This window comes from Perca fluviatilis, chromosome 2, assembly GCF_010015445.1.
Source record: "Perca fluviatilis chromosome 2, GENO_Pfluv_1.0, whole genome shotgun sequence".
Classification (NCBI taxonomy): domain Eukaryota; kingdom Metazoa; phylum Chordata; class Actinopteri; order Perciformes; family Percidae; genus Perca; species Perca fluviatilis.
The window spans coordinates 35,535,031-35,554,258 of NC_053113.1; the positions used below are offsets into that span (position 1 = coordinate 35,535,031).

At 40.9% G+C, this 19,228-nt stretch overlaps 1 protein-coding gene across 3 annotated transcripts in view; it reads left to right on the plus strand.

Moving 5' to 3' along the window:
* The first annotated feature begins 2,894 nt into the window (after nt 1–2,894).
* The window catches only part of arhgap32a (Rho GTPase activating protein 32a), a 32,032-nt gene continuing 15,698 nt past the window's right edge, over nt 2,895–19,228 (plus strand). The window contains exons 1-8 of one of the 3 annotated variants that reach the window (XM_039783050.1): nt 8,824–9,097; nt 9,353–9,605; nt 11,331–11,444; nt 12,301–12,406; nt 14,129–14,220; nt 14,449–14,533; nt 18,877–18,963; nt 19,079–19,216. In XM_039783050.1, coding sequence (XP_039638984.1) covers nt 11,356–11,444; nt 12,301–12,406; nt 14,129–14,220; nt 14,449–14,533; nt 18,877–18,963; nt 19,079–19,216 — 597 coding nt within the window. In that variant the 5' untranslated portion in view covers nt 8,824–9,097; nt 9,353–9,605; nt 11,331–11,355. Of the gene's footprint in view, nt 3,298–8,823; nt 9,606–11,330; nt 11,445–12,300; nt 12,407–14,128; nt 14,221–14,448; nt 14,534–18,876; nt 18,964–19,078; nt 19,217–19,228 lie in introns of those variants that run through there. The other 2 variants (XM_039783036.1, XM_039783042.1) reach the window with 2 other exon arrangements.

Consider the following 19,228-nt stretch of genomic DNA (forward strand, 5'->3'; position numbering starts at 1 on the left):
ATGGAAGAAAATTTACTACATTTCATTTTCATCCACTGAACTCTGTGCTGTACATCACATGTTTACATTCTGTATTATATGTTGTTTATTGTTTTGTACATAATTTTTCTCAACATTGTATTCAACAATGTTCATATGTAAATACTTCAAAACAAACTTTTTTTTTTTTTTACTTTTCTCTGTTTTAAAATGATAACCTGATGTTTCTTCTTTGCTTTTTTTTATTTATTTTTTAGACTTGTCATTCTGTTCTGTCACTACATCAGGTATAACGCTTTACTTAACTTTTTGTGAGCAATTAACTCATACTGTATGGTGCTGTACCAAAGCCTTATGTATAATATTTGTATTACTTTCTCTCTCGTTTGCCACTGCTTTCCAGTGAATTCTGTATCGTCTAAGATCATGTCTTACTCACTCTTCATGTTCAACTGCCATGGATCTCGTTTCTTTATTGAGTGAACAGAAACCTGACAGAACTATGATGTAAAAACACTCTGGCCTTTAACCAACTGGCCTGGATATACAGTATAGAGACAGTCGCCATCAAAAGCCTTGGTAGGGAAAAGCGCACAGGCTCACTCCTGGTGGCTCATCATGACGTAGACATGGGCCTTGCACATGATCTATGCTCTGTATATGGCATGTCTATGATAATATGAAAGCAGTGTTGTATTCATGTCACCATATCATTTCAAATGCTTAGTCCCATACGAAATTTTCCTCTCAAATTTTTGTATTTTGATATAATAAAAAATCCAAAAGAGGATTTTTTTTTCCTTGTGGGTTTTGTTTCATGGAGCTCCTCTGATCCCATCTGTGAAGAAGGTGTAGTTCATATGCTGAACACAGGGTGTAGGTATTGGACAGAGAGTGGGGAAGGTAGTGTGGGGAAAGGAGCAGCTTAATCAGGTCAAGGTTTTTTTTTTATTATTATTCTAGGACACACTACATAGTGTAGCATCAGAGTTAGAGTGCCAGGTTTCATATTACATTTTTCCCCAAAAGCCGAAATTTATGACTTAAATGTAGTCTTGAATATGACAATTTCAACTTAATTTAGAACAAAAATTGTTCAATTCAGATCGAAGACTGTGTTTTAATACGTGCATGTTGTTCGATGATTATTATTTTGACCTCAGCTTTGCCGCCTCCACCCAAACGTCAAGGAATGAATTGTGTGAGCCAGAACAAGGAAAACAAATAACTTGAAAGAGGATGTGATCTGTCAGAATGACCTTTGTGCTTTTGTTCAAATTCCTCCTGGCAGGCTGGGAAACAAACAAATGAGCAGCCATCTGCATACACCTGAGGAGTGCAGCTAATCTGCTGGTTAAGCACACAAAACTTTAGAGGCCTAGTTTCATAAATGCTGCATTATCCGCGGATTACTTATCAAACGTAAAGTTGAATTGTTTCGGATTTTTCACCAGCTGTGATATTACGTACATGTTTTAAGTCAAACAAGTTATTCCTATAATTGACTTATGCTTGGGCTACAACTCACACTTGTTCTCATAATCAAATAGCCTAGTGCAGGGGTGTCAAACTCAACTTCCCAGAGGGCCACACTGCAAAATAAGAATCACATCAAGGGCCGGTTTCCTACTTTATACTTCTCTACTCAACTACATCTCTGAGGGAAACAGTGTAGATTATTACTCCTCTCCACTTATCAGATCAGGCTACATTTAGTTACTTGTTATGTTACAGATTCAGATTATTAATAAAAAAATATTATCAACAAATAGCAGCAGTATATAGAGTAATTAAAATTAGCCTCACCTTTACCAACTTTACCAGCTGCAGGACTTTTGTAACAGAGTATTTCTACACTGGGATATTACTGAGAGAGTGAATCAATCTTCTCATCTAGCTGAGAGAAAGCTAATAAGCGTATTATTTTAAATGTGAGGCGAATTACATTTTTTACTGTTTTGTGACATCTTGTAGACCAGCCAATCAACTTATTAATTAAAAGGAGGACACACTAGGCTACACGTGTCAAACTCAAGGCCCGCGGGCCAAATCCAGCCCCTCACAGATTCAGATCTGGCCAGCATATCAATTTAGGTTCCCAATACATTTTGGCTCAACTACTTTTTGACACTTTTCCGACATTTTTATTAATTTTTTGTGACGTTTTTGTCACTTTTGCTGTAATTCTTTCCAACATTTTTGTCACTTTTGCCGAAATTTTTGAGCGCTTCTTTTCTGTGATGGCTGAGGAACTTTTTCCTGACTTTTTTAGGACTTTATGTTGTTTATGTTTTAACTGTAAGTGAGAAGACTATATGACACATGCAATAATACAGTCAAAGATATTTTACTACTTACTAACCCTAACATACAATTGGAATTACTCAAGTAAAGTACAAGTACCTCAAACTATTACTTGTAGTGGAACTACAGTATACTTGAGTAAATGTACGTAATTACTTTCCACCACAGCCAAAATGTTGAAGTATTTCTTTAAGAAGCTGCAGCCAATGATGGTTGATAAATTACATTAAAGACTAATTGATTGCCAAAATAGTGGGAGATGAATTATCTGTCAAGCATTCACCTTTTGATTAAAGTACACCCCAAAAAAAAAAAAGCTCCTACAGGGACAATAAAAGGGTCCCAGTGGCCCCCAGCAAAAAGACAAAAAGCTGAATTTCACGTGCTCTCCTTCAGTGGACGGGCACAATAAGATGATGTACTGTATTAGGATGAAGTGATTTACCACCCCACCTACACTAGCTGGTTATGTAATTCTGTACCAAGCATTACCTAACACCACACCGCTTGCCAGATGGGGCTCCTCGGGCTGCTGAATATGATTAAACGGGGGGGGGGTCCATATACTCTCACACGGCTGCCTCATATTCAACTCCTTGTCATAGAAAAGGTCTGGTAACCCCCGGGGCTAAAATATCCAAGGCGCGGGCACGAGATCAGTTGTGCGCGCTCCCGGTGGTGAGTGCACATTGAGATTCGCAGCAGTCAGTCAGACAGCTATAGGCAGCCAGCCAGCCAGCCAGCCAGCCAGCCAGTCCGCTAGCCGCGGCTCCCCGGAATCACTCCCACTCCCACACTGCCTCAGCGATGTCGCACCCGAGCATAGTTTTTCTCCTAAAAACCATCTACCTCAGATGATCATCTGTAAGCCCGCATGTGTGTCTCAGAAATAAGCGTTTCTGCAGTGCGATGCTGACAACTTGTTTCCTCGTCGAGAAGCTCAGCGCTGTGCCGAATAACGTTAGAGGAGGCGGCGGCGGCAGCAGCAGAGTGGAGCAACGTGCACAGTTACAGGTAGGCTGCCACCGAATCACCGAATACCGCGGACTGCATACACACTAGACTGCTGTCACTGCCCTCAAGGTGTCATCTTAACACCTGATCCAGTCTTTTTTTTTTAACCGATCAGCCAGTCAACATTGATAAGGGTCGTGTGTGTGTGTGTGTGTGTGTGTGTGTGTGTGTGTGTGTGTGTGTGTGTGTGTGTGTGTGTGTGTGTGTGTGTGTGTGTGTGTGTGTGTGTGTGTTTTTATGGCTGCATGAAGGTGATGCAGGCCCAACAGGTCAGAGTACACCGGTGGTTAACTTTTCCGGCTGTAGCCTACATTGCTGTGTTGCTCTGTTGAATTGCATCATTGTTTATTGTAAAGCCTGTATCTTATACTTGTTTGTGTGTTGGAAAGGTGTGGGGACCAAATGATAAGTCATTTATGTAGACCTGAAACGTGATAGACGATCAACAGGATATTAATTGAAATGAGCTATTTTGAGAATCAATTACACATTTAGGTTGTTTTTCGAAGCATAAACAACATTATGTTGAGAAAATAATTAGCAGATTAATCGGAAATAATCATTAGTTGGAGCCACCTACAATATATGTTGTGAAGCCTGTACTCACAGTATAGCCTACAGTTCTTGTATTCTGAAAGGACTGGGGAGTCTTACAGGTTTGGACTGGTTTTGGACCAAACATGGCCTTACTGTACTGAAATGATTGGTCGGTTAGGATTGACAGAAAAGTTATCGATTAATCGTTTTGCTCATTTTTTAACCATAAATTCCCCCATCTTATCAATTGTATGTGCTGCGTTACTTTGTCATATGTGACAGTAAACTGAATATCTTTGTGTTTCAGAGTATTTGAGATGAATTGAGAAAATAAGTTTAAAGCAAATAATGCAGCCTTACATTATATTGTGAAGCCTTTCCATACACTGTGTGTGTAGGGGGAGTGTGCAGGGACAAAATAATAGTTACATGTTTGCAACACAATCACACCCTCAAAATGTATTACCACAGAGTTGACCATGAGCTTTACAAAGGTAGTACTTATTGCAGGGATGTTGGATTGCAATAGATTGCGCAGGTGACTGTGATCTTGTATCCCTGTGTAGGAGTTTCTGTGACACCCAGTATTGCGTTAGTGAGCCAGCAGCCTACTGGCATGGCTTTATCCTCCAGAATCCCTTTCATAGTCCTAAAATATTTGTCCCACTCAGTAAAATCTCCTCTTAATCTTTATTTTTACTCTAATTTGTCTGTTTTAGAGGAAGTAAATTTGTGCTTTAAACACGAAGGCCTGTACTTTACTGTAAAGCTTAGGTGACCGATCAGCTTGTTGATTAAATATTTGGGTCTTTGTTGTCTACAACTTAATCGCCACCCTTCTGTTCTCGCCGCTTTCTACCGTTCATCTGTGACTCTGATGGTTCCAGGTCAAAGATATAGCCGGGACACCGCCCAGTGTGAGATGAAATAAAGTTAATCTCACTCTGGAAGATGAAGATTATAGGATCAAATGACCCCACCTCCTCCTCTGTTCTGCATTGTGAAAGCAGCGGCACACCGCCTGTCTGAATCCTGCAAAATAGGAAGAGCAACGATGTCATTGCCTCGGGCAGCTTGTCTGATGATGATGATGATGGTGGTGGTGGTGGTGATGAGGATGATGATGATGATGATGATGATGATGGTGGTGGTGATGTGTCAAAGCTTGTGGTCAAAGGTTCCTCTAAGGCTTCATTTCCCTCCTCGTGCTAGCTCATCCTCCTGTCTGGAGGAGCTTCAAGTCACACTGGACTGGAGAGAGGTTACCATGGCAACCGCGGGCCTTTCTCCACTGCGTCTCTCTCTCTCTCTCTCTCTCTCTCTCTCTCTCTCTCTCTCTCTCTCTCTCTCTCTCTCTCTCTCATTCTCTCTCGCTTGTGTTGACGGCATTCCAGAGCTCAGAATGAGAGCATGAAACCAACTTTACACAGGCCTGTCACATCCTCTGAAGGGAGACTGTTTTTTTGTATCTGCATCAACATCAAGACATGTTGAAGATGCAAACAATGTTGTTATTATTTTGATTTATATTGATAATTGATGACATGACTGTGCTTAGTTAAAAAGGATTGCTCGTTGTGGGAATTATCACCCGACTTTACAGCTCCCTTCAGCTCTATGGAGCTTTATAGGGTCTTTCAGTTCATTGTTTTGATTCCAGCCCGCAACTTCACTGTTTTTTTTGGTTCACCCTCACAGCTCTCATTTGCATTGTCAGCTAAAAAGCTTGATACAAACTTATAAACTGACTGTACCCTATCTTCCCAGCACCAGACAGACATAGTAAGAAACTAGCTGGTGGACATTTAGCAGCTAAAGAGGCAGATATTTCCCTCAGGAGTTGGTAGAGACCAAAAACAGAGCTAAAAAGAGAGTCAATATCAACTTTCAGTCATCATCCATGACTCCAAATAAATGATAATGTTTCTCTGTAACTGCTGGATCTGTACTAAGCATCCGTTTCGCGAACATAGGCTTACAGCTTGCTTCCTTTGCACAAATGGCAAAAAACAAATCAGTTAGTGCATGTTTAAGTAATTTGTTTCGCATATTGTAGCATAATAAGACCACAAGTTACCTGCTTAGGTTTAAAATAAGGTTAAACACTTCAAAGTATAGAAACTTCTGGCCCGTGGCTTGTATTTTAGGTTGCAACCAAATTCCTAATCTCTCCCTCCACGTACCGGTATTGGTAGCTGGGTTATAAAACGGGACAGCCAACAGAGATAATGACAAAGCACCCTATTATCACTCACCTTATTATCAGACTTTACCACAGTACCGGCTCTAATTAGCTCGCTAATGTTTCAATTATGACAATATGACTTTGTTATGTATATATCATTTACAGCACATACAAGGGGCCTCCTTAATTACCTGTAGAAGTCCATAAAAGTGTTACCTAATATTCGTATATGAGCTATTTGTGATACAGAAAAAATTTAAATGGCAGTCTCTCCTTCTTCCCCGCTTACTTCGTCCGTCCTCTCATATGTGTAGAAGTAGCTGTGACTCATGTAGACGCATCTGCTGCTGTGTGTTTGTAGCTACAAATATGTAGGCAGCCATTTTTCATGTCAAACGCAGTTGCTGATACAGGTTTCATAAGCAGTGTGCGAGATTGTGTAGGCTGCCCTATTTAAAAAAAAACGCCATGTAGGCCATGGGATACCAGGGCAACATCCTTCAGTGCTGCTCCAGTCTCCTGACATCCGAACAACATCTCTCTCTTTAAGTGTGACAGGTAGATACAGTTTTGTGTAATACTTTTTGATATGACTGATAGAGAAGTAGTGGAAAGATGATTTCTGCCTGATTTACTGTAGCTGATTCCAAGGCCTCCAACATTAAAGATGCAGTAGGTAAGTCTTATAAAACTAACTTTCTGTCATATTTGCTGAAACTGACCCTATATTCCAGTAGAACTACATGAATTATGTAAAATAAAACAATTCCACCGCTCCCGGTTGATTTTCTCCAATCAGGGCCACAAGGGGTGTCTATCTGCCTGTCAATCACTGCTCAGGCACACGCATATAATAGCGTCCCCGTACGAGCTGCAGAAAGGTTTCCCCAAACTGAATATTGGAGTGGCTTTTCAGAGGTGGCGTGAGCTGCAGGATTTTAAAGATCTGAAGAACGATGCAGATGTAGCCACATTTCTTCTCGACAGGTAACATAATTACCATGAATGATTTATCTTTCACTTGGTTATTAGTAGTCAAAAGTCCACAAAGCTACGTTGGTGAGGATAATAGTTACGTTTGCACAGTGGTCGGTCAGATGTGATTCTGAAATGGCTAACGGTAGCCTGCTAGTTAGCATCGTTTTACTGTTGGTGAGTAAAGTTAACGTTGTATTAGTGTTTAGTTATTGAACATGTTGTCTGACATGCCGGCAGTTCTGTCAAACTCCGCTGTGTGGGAGGGGCTTAGGAGACGGTTTGGGCTGCAGCAGAAAGGGGGGAGGGACTGAGAAGTTGTCGAAGTTCAAATTTGTTGGCAAAGTCCTGGATCTTCACAATCTTACCTACAGCAGCTTTAAACTGGTGTCAGAGATTTTGTAGCTTCTGGTTTGACATTGTTCTATTTTTCCTCGCCCATGATGCAGCACAAAGTGTCAGTATGTGCCACCCATTTTTGTCTGCCATGGACAATGACACATACAGAGCAAGATCACCTCTTAATATCATGACAAGGGCTGTCAGTTTAACGCGTTATTAACAGCATTAACGCAAACTCATTTTAACGCCGTCAATTGTTTTATCGCGAGATTAACGTTCTTTCGGATCTAGCTAGACCGAAAGCAAAATTACGAATCCCACTATGGCCACGCCAAGACCCGCCCTACGAAGCAGCTCCATTGGTTGCGGTTAGGCATTTCACCTCGAGTGGTTAAGGTTAGGATAGCCGATTGGTCAGGGGATAGGACCTGTACAAATGGGGTTACGTTACCTTGGACGCCTGGCCAATAGTAGTGATTAAAGGTCGGGTATTTCGCAGACCGGAAACAAAACAAACACACGCCGCGGCCGCACACACTTGTTTGGGCTTGTGAGCCGCGTAGCTAGTAGGCTCGTCACGGCGATTATCTTCGGAGCGAGTAGTGACTCTAGAGTCATAGTGAGAGAACCAAAGTGTCTCCCCTGTTCTTTCTGACCACGGTGGGAAACCTGGAGCAGGAAAAGTTAACCCTCTCCTTGAGTTTATGGAGAAGGACAATCAGGAAATGAGTCGGGGGAAACTGTCAATGGGGAAATGAAACGCTACCAAACTACGCCCACGGCAGTCGCTATGACGACCAGCCACGCTAGCCTCAGGCATGAGGCAGTACTATCTGCAATGGAAAATGGAGGTAACAGTGTTACATTGTGTGACAGATTATTAGCTCCAAGTATGAATGTTAGTGTGAAATTGAACACTATGTATATATATATTCCAATGTTGTTTTACCTGGTTTTACCTTGTTGTTTACCTGCCCAGGGACTACAGGTGGAAATTAGTAATTGTTGCAATAACCTGGCCCAAGACATATTCTGTTGTTTAACAAGTTTTATGTTTATTTGTGCATTGTCCCTGTTTCAAATAAATCAATTTCCATTCCATTTCCATTTCAATAAAAAAATAATTTGCACAAAGCAAGCCAATCCACTTTTCCATGTTGATAAGAGCATTAAAATGAGAAAATATAATGGGACAAAAAGAAGTCAAGGGACATTTAAAATAGATAAAAATGTGCGATTAATTGTGATTAATCGTGAGTTAACTATGACATTAATGCGATTAATCGCAATTAAATATTTTAATCGTTTAACAGCACTAATCATGACCTTTTTTCCTTTTTTTTTTTCACAATCGTGACAGCTTTGTCTTTTTATAGCTCAATCTATTTGGGGCATTACCAAAATAGTCTACTTCTCATGTATTGTGGTGCACCGTCCTTGCTATAACAACACTCACATGTTTATATGTTGCTCTCTGTTGTCTTCAGCTCTTCTCCCGCAAAGTATTTCCGATGAAAACAAAAGCCTGTGACTCTTCTTACCAGGCGGGCGAGCTTTTAAAGCATGCAGCCAGCGGGCCTCCTCCGCAAAGTGAAGTACAACATGTTCCTTCACTTGAAAAGACTCACTGATGTCCGATGTGGTTCAATCAGAAAGGTCAGGCATTGCACTGTGTGCCATGCAACATTTGTTTTTATCACGGAATGCACGGAGCTGCAAGGAATCTCTTCCCTCCATTATAGCCAAAATATTGTAAACAAGGTAAAGATAATCACCCTATCTCAATGATTGTGCAGTACAGCTTTGTTTTTGTGTTGTGTGTCATAGGCACTAATCATATTACATGTACACTTACTGCTTCCAGTTCTGCTTAATATTGGTGACACACTGCTCCTTCACATGACTTTCCCAACACTCCCCACCCGAGTGACCCTTATAAAACAGCAGTCGATGTGACACTTCTGAACAGTAAATTAGTTGGCTGTCTGTGGAATATGTTGTCTCTCCTCTGGCAAGGTTATGTTGTCTATTAGAGAGGAGATACAGCAGGAGATGTGGATAGAGTGGAGTCCGATCTGGCCTCTATTCCTGCCTGCACACATTCTGCTGAGTCAGGAGGCTTTGTGGAAGTCAGTCAACAGCAACTCAGTGAGGCCACGAGCCAGAGGGGCTGGTGGGAAACTGCTACTACAGCCGTGGCTCCGGCTGATGAATCTACTCGTTACTCCAAACGTTTCTCTGTTGATTAGCAGACCTGCTTAGAGAAGAGGTAAAACTGCCTTCTGTTAATCGCAGGGCTTTTTTCTTTTATTTATTTTTTTATTATGTTGTAAGACCTCGGAGGTTTAAGGAGTGGCTTGTTTATGTGCCCTAAATCCCCAAAGTCATTGTTTAACGCTAAGCACCCATAAAACTAGTTATGGGAAGATTGTAGAGGAACATTAGGAAGAGTCTAGTTTCGCTTCATCTGCACATTCCTTCAGTTTGTTTACACCACATGAAGACAGGAGTAGTAATACTGAAAACTGGTAGAGTGACCAAGAAAGAGTGGGAGTGACAGGTGCTGTCCCAATTTTCTCACAGATTGATAATGGTCAAAGCATGTTGAAATAAAGTCATGGATATAGGGGCCTATCCTAACCCCTAGCCAAAATGACAGAAAAACATCTGATCATGTCCATATACTGTAGGTAGTACGTCATGGTATGTAGTGCTACACTGGTTTTCTCTGTGCCAGTTAGTTTGTAGCACTTAAAACACAATTATTTAGGAACATGCACAATGTGTGCAGGGTGGCAAGGTGGTGCAAGTGTTAGTTGGGATATAACCTTAGAAAGATAATGATAGATAAGGTTTAGTTTTTAATGGAAAGGGAGGCCTAAAAGATTAGGGTAATAATGCAGGACCCACCTCAGTTGATATTATATTAAAGTGGTGCAGGTTTGCAGTAATCACTTCATGTATAAGCAGTTGATATGCAGTAAAACTGGGTTTTTTGGGCCTTATTTACATCTATAGATCCAAAAGCTTCTGACTTTTACCAGAATGCAAAAACAACCAAGCATTTTCCGATCCATTTTTAGATTATTCATTTTGTATGGAGGTGCATGTTTTGATTTTGTTGAAAGAGCAAGAAAATGACAACATCACCTTGAATAATGAATTATTAAAAACCGAGGTGTACTAACTCTCTGTATGTTATGTTAACAACATATGAAACTCTGTGGAATTTTGACTTACATGATACAAGTTGATTTAAAAAAAATGTATGTATGTATGTATGTATGTGTATATATATATATATATCCATATATATATAGTTTCGCTTCATCTGCACATTCCTTCAGTTTGTTTACACCACATGAAGACAGGAGTAGTAATACTGAAATCTGGTAGAGTGACCAAGAAAGAGTGGGAGTGACAGGTGCTGTCCCAATTTTCTCACAGATTGATAATGGTCAAAGCATGTAGAAAATATATATATATATATATATATATATATATATATATATATAGTCTGGAAAAAAATCTGAGTTTTAATTAACTAATCTCATAATGAGAAAAGAAGCAAATGAAATCTATTCAAAAATAACGACCCTAAACCTCCAGGGACATGTACTGAAGCTGCTTTGACAATCTTGACATTTCCTTGAGAAAGATATGAGTATGTATTTGTTTCAAGCTAAAACCTGCCAGTGCTATGTTACAAAAAAGAAGCTGACGCTGTCGTGAAACCATCCTAAGGATTTGCAGCCTGATGTACAGTAGGTTATCACTGAAGCAGCTCCTGGCACTGTAGCATGATGTCATCGCAGATTACAGTCTGGGCTCTGTGGATCGTAGCCTTGAGAGCCGCACACGCTGCATCCTCAAGTGGTTTGTCATCTGGCGGCTTCATTGCATCGGACTCTTCCTCCCGTCCTCCTCCCATATTCTTCTAACCACCCGCCCACTCTCACTCTCTTCTTTCCCTCCCACTCACGTTTCTCTACAGCGGGCTGTTGCAGTCAGGCAGCATCATGGAGGCTGGATGTGTGGTTGCCGCGGTGATTGAGAATGCTGCCTCAGGACCCCGGGGTGAACCAGGAAGTGGTGACGTCCTTGAGGGGTATGTTAACCTCTTTTTCTGCGTTTCATGTTAAGCTGAACAGAATCATGTTAAACCATATAGAAGCATGTGCGAGTGTGTTTGCCTTTGAATGAGATGAAAAATAGCAGGGGGCAGTGTAATGCTAAGGCAAAAACATGACCCTGTTCTCAGAGTAACGATGTGTAACGCTCCATTAGGTACAAAGCTCACTGTGTTTGCTATGATTTTACATTGTGTCTATGCAATTAGCTCTGTCACTGTGGATAAATTGCACTGTGTGTCCGTGTTCTTTGCCTCATGTCCTGATCTCATCGTGCTGAATCACTGTGACAAATCCAGGGCCTGTCTCTCTCCTCTTTGTTGCTCATAAAAGTTGAGCTGAATGAACCTCACCCTCCACTCCCGAATACATTGAGTCACATTTCAAGTGAAGGTTTTGTGAAGCACTCCCTTGTGGGTAAATTGCCTTTATGGCTCTCTGAATAGACAAGCTTTGCTTTCCGGAGCGCATACAAAAGACACCATGGCTTTTTTGTTGACCCTACCATAGTCAAAGATGCTTCCATTTTTTAAAATCTGTATGAAAGATTTGTTGCCATCTAGATCTGATTAGAATATATGGTAGAATATTAGAGATTCAAGTACCACAGATCTGATACATGTTTTTTTGGGCCATGCTGGTGCAATGTCATGATTTGAGCCCAAGCCACATATTGTGAATTAATCTCCCTCACTTGCTCCCCCTGGTGTATTTAATAAAAAACTGCAAATCTTATTTGAAAACCCCAGACTACATGAATGTGAGCAATATGTCATGCCACTTTTCTTATGTTTTAATTCTTGTATGTATGTGATTGCCTGTCTGTTTCTGCAGATATGTCATCCCATCTGCTGATCTGGACAAAGACGATGCCTTACCTCAAGCCGCCAACAATAATCCTCCAGAAGAGAAACAGCCACAGGAGACATCCACTGCCATGGTATACACCCACACACACACACACACACACACATACACACATACACACACACGACTCTGACTCATCACTTGTACAAAACAAATACATCAACACACACCAATGGACACGTCGCCCTTCTTCTTCCCTGAGGCTGCATTGGTTGTGTAGGTGATTCACAGCATGATGTCACCACAACATGATGTCACTTTGGTCATATGGCACCCATGTAAGAGTCACAGTGATGAAGGTGAGAGACAGGTGTAAAACTGCATTGGAGGATGTCTCACCTTCAGGTTATGAGTGAGGTGGCGTGTTTGATAAGTGATGCAGTAAAGGTGCTACTACAGTATTGTCACAGAAAAGTGATGGAATTACTCCTCCTCTTCAGTTTACCTCTGGTTACTCCAGTATTATGTAAATATCATTCACAGTGGCTCTTTCTTTACATCTTCACTTTTGTTGGAATTACCTTCCTGTTTTTAGACTTGGAGGCTATTGGATGAGTGATAAAACAACTGCAGCTTTTCAATTGTACTTTAAGTAGGCTGTTTTTAAGCATACATTCTAGTCTTTATACATTTTACTTTTGATTTTCAAATTAACACACCTGTCACATGTCCACAAACTAATCCAATGGAAAACTGGACAAAACAGTATAAGACTCAGACATTACCAATATTAATAACAATACTTCATATAAAACCACATAGACATGTCTTAAGAGCAACCTTAACATTTACAGATTCATTTATATCAAATAATGACATGACTTGACCTTATATAACATAATATAACATAGCATAATAGAGCATAACATATAATAACATAACAGTAGCATAAGTTAGCATTACATCATATTAGCAAAAAATAACAAAACATAGCTTAACATTAGCATAATATAACAAAACCGTAGCATAGTGTAATATAATCTAGGCATGACATAATATTAGCACAACATGGCATAACACCAATAGCATAATATAAGCAAAACATATAACAAGATAACATTAGCATAACACAATAGCATAGCATAGAATCACATAACATCATAACATAAGAGTAGCATAAGCTAGCATAACATAATATTAGCATAATATAACTTAACATAGCAAAGCATAGCAAAACATTACAGTAACATAATCATGAAATAGCGCAACATAGCTTAGCATAGCATAACATAAGCAAAAGATGGCATTAGCATAACATTGTTATGATGTAACATACCATGAGCATATTAGCAACACGGTACTTTTATTCCTTAACCAACTTTCAACTTTATTTTGTCCCCGGAAGGCAATTGGTTTTGCAGCAAGGTACAATACATGAAAAACATCAAAGTCATACAATTCAGAAGGAGATGGGGAGGGTGGGGGTACCCGAGTACCACTGGGCTAGAAGATCAACAATAGTCTTTGACATTTCCAAGTGTACAAAGCACAGCATCAATAACATCTAAAAAAATGTAAATAAAATACGGCAGAATGAGGACAAATACCCACAATAAAGTGCAAAGTGACCAGACATGTTGAATACATGATCAGCATCTCTTCCATCATAACACAAATTGTCCACAATAGACGGCTACCAGACGTCCAAGTTTGCGTCTCATGTTTTTTTGCTGCACAACCACCGTTTCATGCTGAGCATCATAATCATCATTCTTGACTGTAGTCAAGAATCTTCTCCATCAGTCATCCTGTGACTGACTGACATTTATTGATGTCTGCTTTCTCTGTTTGGCAGGTGAGGAGTGATGACATCACAGAGCACCCAGCTGAGCCCCTCCTGCGCTCCTGCGTCAGCACGGCTAGCATGAAGGTCAAGAACATGAAGAAGTAGGTGACAGTGTTGCTGCTATTATGGGCTGTAAGACAGGGCTCTTATCCAGGCCAGTGAAATGAGGACCTATAAAATGGCGGGCGGCCTGCTGCATCTCTAACCCTGTTTCCTCACACGTTGGCCTAATCTTTTTTTTCTTGTCCCTCTTTTGCTTTGCTTTTCTCTCCATCATGGTGTCAGTGTGTTGAATACTGATGAGGGGCTGTTGTGCTGTGTCTTTTTAGGCTGACGTTTCCCAGAGGTCACTTCCCCAGGTTGGAAGAGTGTGCCCATTTCCACTATGAGACCGTGGATTTTGGCAACGTTCAGGTGAGCCCTAAAAATACTTACACTGTGACTTCTGCAGCAGAGTTACTATGTTTAGTAATTGTGTCCTTGGCTCAAGTTCAGTGGCCATTTTGGTAAATTGCTCCAGAAATGCATCATTCTTCTTTTAAATTGTTTTTTAGATCAATTTTTTTATTGATAATAAACAGGTAAACTTCCAATAATAGTACAGTTTTAGACTTTTAAAAACATCACAAAACCTTATACCTCACAAATACAGAACCAACATCCCCACCCTCCCCCATCCCATGGCGACCCTCTTACCGACCCCTGTCCCTGATCTCTCGAGCTCCCCAAGAAGTAAAAAGGAAACCATGCAAACATACAGATATAATACCTGACATGATGAAAACGATTTGTCAACTACATTTATGCTGCACTCTTTCTTTAACCAAGGTGTAGGCTTCATCCCAAGAAATGCATCATTCTTGAAATGCGATGTGGCAGTCGAATCAATATCCTTGTGTGTCTTTTCTGGACAGTCCCGCCTTCTTTATTGCATTTTCCTACTTTACCTAAAATGTCACATCACAGCTGTTAGTGTGTCATCTGTATCAGAAGAGCTATAAAATATTTATTGGTCCAGAATAATACCTCAGCATGCATAAATCATTATGTTTTCACTGTTACAGATTTTATTAGTCCCATTCCTATTAAAGCCATGATCCGATTCCAGCAGCGTGTTAATCCTCTGCATTTCAGTATATTAATGTCAGACTCATCTGACCTGTTAACCTGTGATCCTTATTAGTTTGACCTAAGCTCATGATGTCAACCAGTGAGTAAATGAGTGGGGACAAAAGCAGTTTCTCATTAACTGTAGGAGGTGACTCATTTTGAATGCCAAAACCTGTTCTGACACAACAATTTGGTTACAGTAAAATGGAGCTGTAGGTAAATGTTGTGCTGTACACTATGTTCATATATTTCCGATCTTTTAGCCATGCAAACGGCACAGCTCTAGGAATGGCAATGTCGCTTTATCTGTGCCAGCTGCAGACTGAACTATCGCAACAACTATTGGATAGATTCATGACATTTTGTATTGACATTCCCCCAGGCTCCAGACGGTGAATCCTAATGCCTCTGATGATCCCCTGAATTTTCCTGTAGCACCACCATGATGACATCTTTGGTTTGGAGTGAAATGTCTCTAACTATTTGATAGATTGCCATGGCGTTTGGTTACAGATATTCATGTTCCTCCTAAGGATGAATTGCATTGAGTTAAATGTGTCAAAACACCTGCAAGACTAATGACATTCCCATCACCCTCAGCTGTGCTTCATGTTTAGCGCCAATTAGCAATTGTTAGCATGCTAGAAGGTAGAAGGTAAAAATGGTAAACATTATACCTGCTGAACATCAGAATGTTAGCATTGTCATTGTGAGTATGTTAGTATGCTGACATTAGCGTTCAGTTCAAACATTTAGCTCATTACTGTGCCAAACCATAGCCCCACAGAGCCACTTGCATGGCTCTTGGTCTTGTTTTTTATAAATTTCAAAGTGCATTTAGAGAAAATCTGCAAGTTGCAACTGCAAAGACTTGATTTGAATACCCTGTGGGCATATATCTAATTAGTATGGATATTGTGACTCTCACTAGCCAAGAAATGATTTGGACTTAAAGGTTAAAGAGTATATGTAAGTATATTGGCAGCAGTGATAATGAGAAGCAGTGATGCGCGAGTGGTTGCTTAGTCGTGTGGAAGTGGCTGTTTACCGCCTGGTTAACCTCAGTGCAGTTCAGTTTGCTTGCCAGCAGAGTGCAGCAGTCGTCTCTCCACAACCAGAAGCTGCCAATGGAGCTCAACACAAAAAGAGTGCATGAGCAGTGCATGCATGCTGTGGGGCTGAATCCCTACATGTAGCATTAATGGACCACAGTGCGCTGGCTGGACGGGTCTTAAATCCCAGGATGCTCTCTCTCTGTTGGGTAAATGTCATGCTATGGTTGCCATAACTGTGATGACTCCATTAGCAGAATGGAGGAAAGTGAAGCAGCACAACAGTGACCTTGAAAAGCTCCACAGGGAGAAGAAAAGCCGAGCTGAGCTGGAAGAGAAAGATCAGTCTGGGGAGACACTGACAATGAAAGCTGTGCATGCTGTTTGCACACACATATACAAACACACAGTGGACACTAGGGCTGCACAATTAATCACAGTTTTTATCCAAATCGCAATATGGACTAGTGCAATATCCGAATCGCAATATTTGTTAGAGGCAAAATATCGGTCAAACCATTCTTAGTTAAGTATTTTGGTACTGCAAAAATCGTATCCCACAGTATAAAGAAAAAAATATTTTTTTGGTACAGATCCTCGCAAAAAAAAAAAGTAATCTTTTTTTAATGAAAATGAAAATAATGATAAAAATATCGTGAATCATATTGCAATCGCAATATCAGTCAAAATAATCGCAATTAGATATTTTCCTCATATGGTGCAGCCCTGGTGGACACATGCCATTATTTCTACTTCGGTTTGTTATTTTTGATTACTTTCTCAACCTAATCTGTGAGATGAGTCTTTGTTGCTTTGTCTCCCATGATGCATTTGCCTGCCTCTGTATCCACAGACTGTGACGGCAGGAAGGGAGGGTGCTGATCAGGTCTCATGTATCCTAATCGCAGAATAGCACAAGGACACCAGACTGCCTCTGTCTGCAGCCTGTCTGACTGATTCCTCAGCAGATTAGCTTCAGTCTCGGCTTGAAAGTGGAAGGAATGAGAATTGTTTTGAAATGAAGAAGGGTCGTCTATTTATCTTGTGCAGCTTCGCCTCTGTGTGATGGATGGGCTTGCGCATCTGTATGTGCGGGTTGAGCCAATTTACTGCCAACACACCCCCCCCCCCCCCACCCTTTGTCACTGGAGAAAGGAGAGAGCGGTTAAGAGAGGGGGGAGGGCGACGGAGGCAGGGTACAGGAGAGGGAGGAGGGGGAAGAGATGGAAAGCGAGAGGCAGGAAGGGGGGGGCGGGGGGGTAAGACAGAGTGGGAAGCATCCTCTTTTCATATTTTTTGCTTTGAATGGAGCAGTGAGCGCGTGGCCATCCAAAGCCCTGTGAATAAGCATTTTAGTTAAGGTGGCACGGGACAGCAAACAGGCGAGTAAGGAGCAGCATTTTACCTCAGCTGCCGCTCAGCCAAGATTTGGCTCGTTGGAGCAGCTTACTCAGGTCCAGGACTGCGGCTGCACACAAAGGGAGAGCCACCTCCTCCAGCTGCGGATGGATATCTGACATGCCTTAGTGGCAGGTAACCTGGATGTTTATGTATTCATTTGAGCTCCTGGGGCCAGATTTTTGTTAATAAATGACATAGTGCATATGGTATGTTTCTGCACTAAGGGTTGAAGTCTGAGCTGTGTTAGTATGTTTTATTTTGAAGTAGTGTAGTGTAGTTGGAGTAGTCATGGAGGTGTGAGCTTAGAGGAAGTGATGCCCAGACATACCCCCAATAGTAACTTTTTAGATATTTTTTATAAAGCTGGTGTTTTATTTCATCATAAAGGAATATTTGTTGATCTGTAATACTCTTTATGAGCCTACTTCCCATCATGCATTTGGTCTCCTTACCCCAGCAGTACTCATTTCAGATGCTTAGTTCAGGCTATTATTTCAAACAAATCCTTGCAGTGAATAAGAGCTCTTTCATCACGACTTATTCAAGAACAAATTTCTCATTCTGCTTGCTTTGTTAGCCTGGTTTGCTGTATTACTGTTGAGCAGTAACTAGGTCGCTGTGTGTTGTGTAACCGTGTGTCTGGATGAGTTGCTAACAGTTATAAATAACCAGAACTTCCCTTGGCTTCCAAGGTCTTTGAAGTCTCGTTTAACGGTAATGTCTATCAGTATAATCCCAAACTCCTGCAGGGCTTTGATCTATTCAGTTTTGGGGCATATAGAATATTGGTGAGGAGGAAGAAGAAGAAGAAATCTGTGCTAAATCTACACCGCCTCCAAGCGATGACATCTAAGCAGTTTATGTATTATAAATGCCATACTGCAGGATTTATGGTGTAGTGAGAATATGAATCGGGGCTATGTTGGTGGCAAAGGAAATATACTGCACTTTTTTCATTACAGTTTTTTTTTGCATTACTTACCCATAGTTCTCTGTTACTCAAATTTTGAAGGCTGTTTGAAGACTCCAACAAACTAAAAGTGGTTTTATTATTTAATGGAAAAATGGTGTTCGGACGTGGTGCTCTTCTTGTACAAAACGTCACATACAGAGAGGATTTTGTATTATATATTATTTAGAATGTGGGTCCTCTCAATATCAGCTCCTCTGTGTCTCTTTTATCTTCGCTCATAGTTGGACTTCGCAGACGGGCAGAGTGAAGGACCGAAGGCTGGTCTGGACTCCAAAGAGCTGGTCTTTCTGATCCAGATCACTTGCCAGGTAACATTACTTGCTACATCCAGAAAAATAGACTACATGTTAAAATATCTTAAACAACTTTTTCCCCTCTCAATCTTACCAAAGTTTTTTTTTTTTTCCTCTTTCTCTTTCTCAGGCTCGAAACTGGCTTGTAAAGAGATCCTATGAAGACTTCCGAGTGCTGGACAAACATCTGCACTTGTGTATCTATGACCGCCGTTACTCCCACCTCACCGAGCTGCCACGACACGACACATTAAAGGACACTGTTGAGGTACCGCAGAGC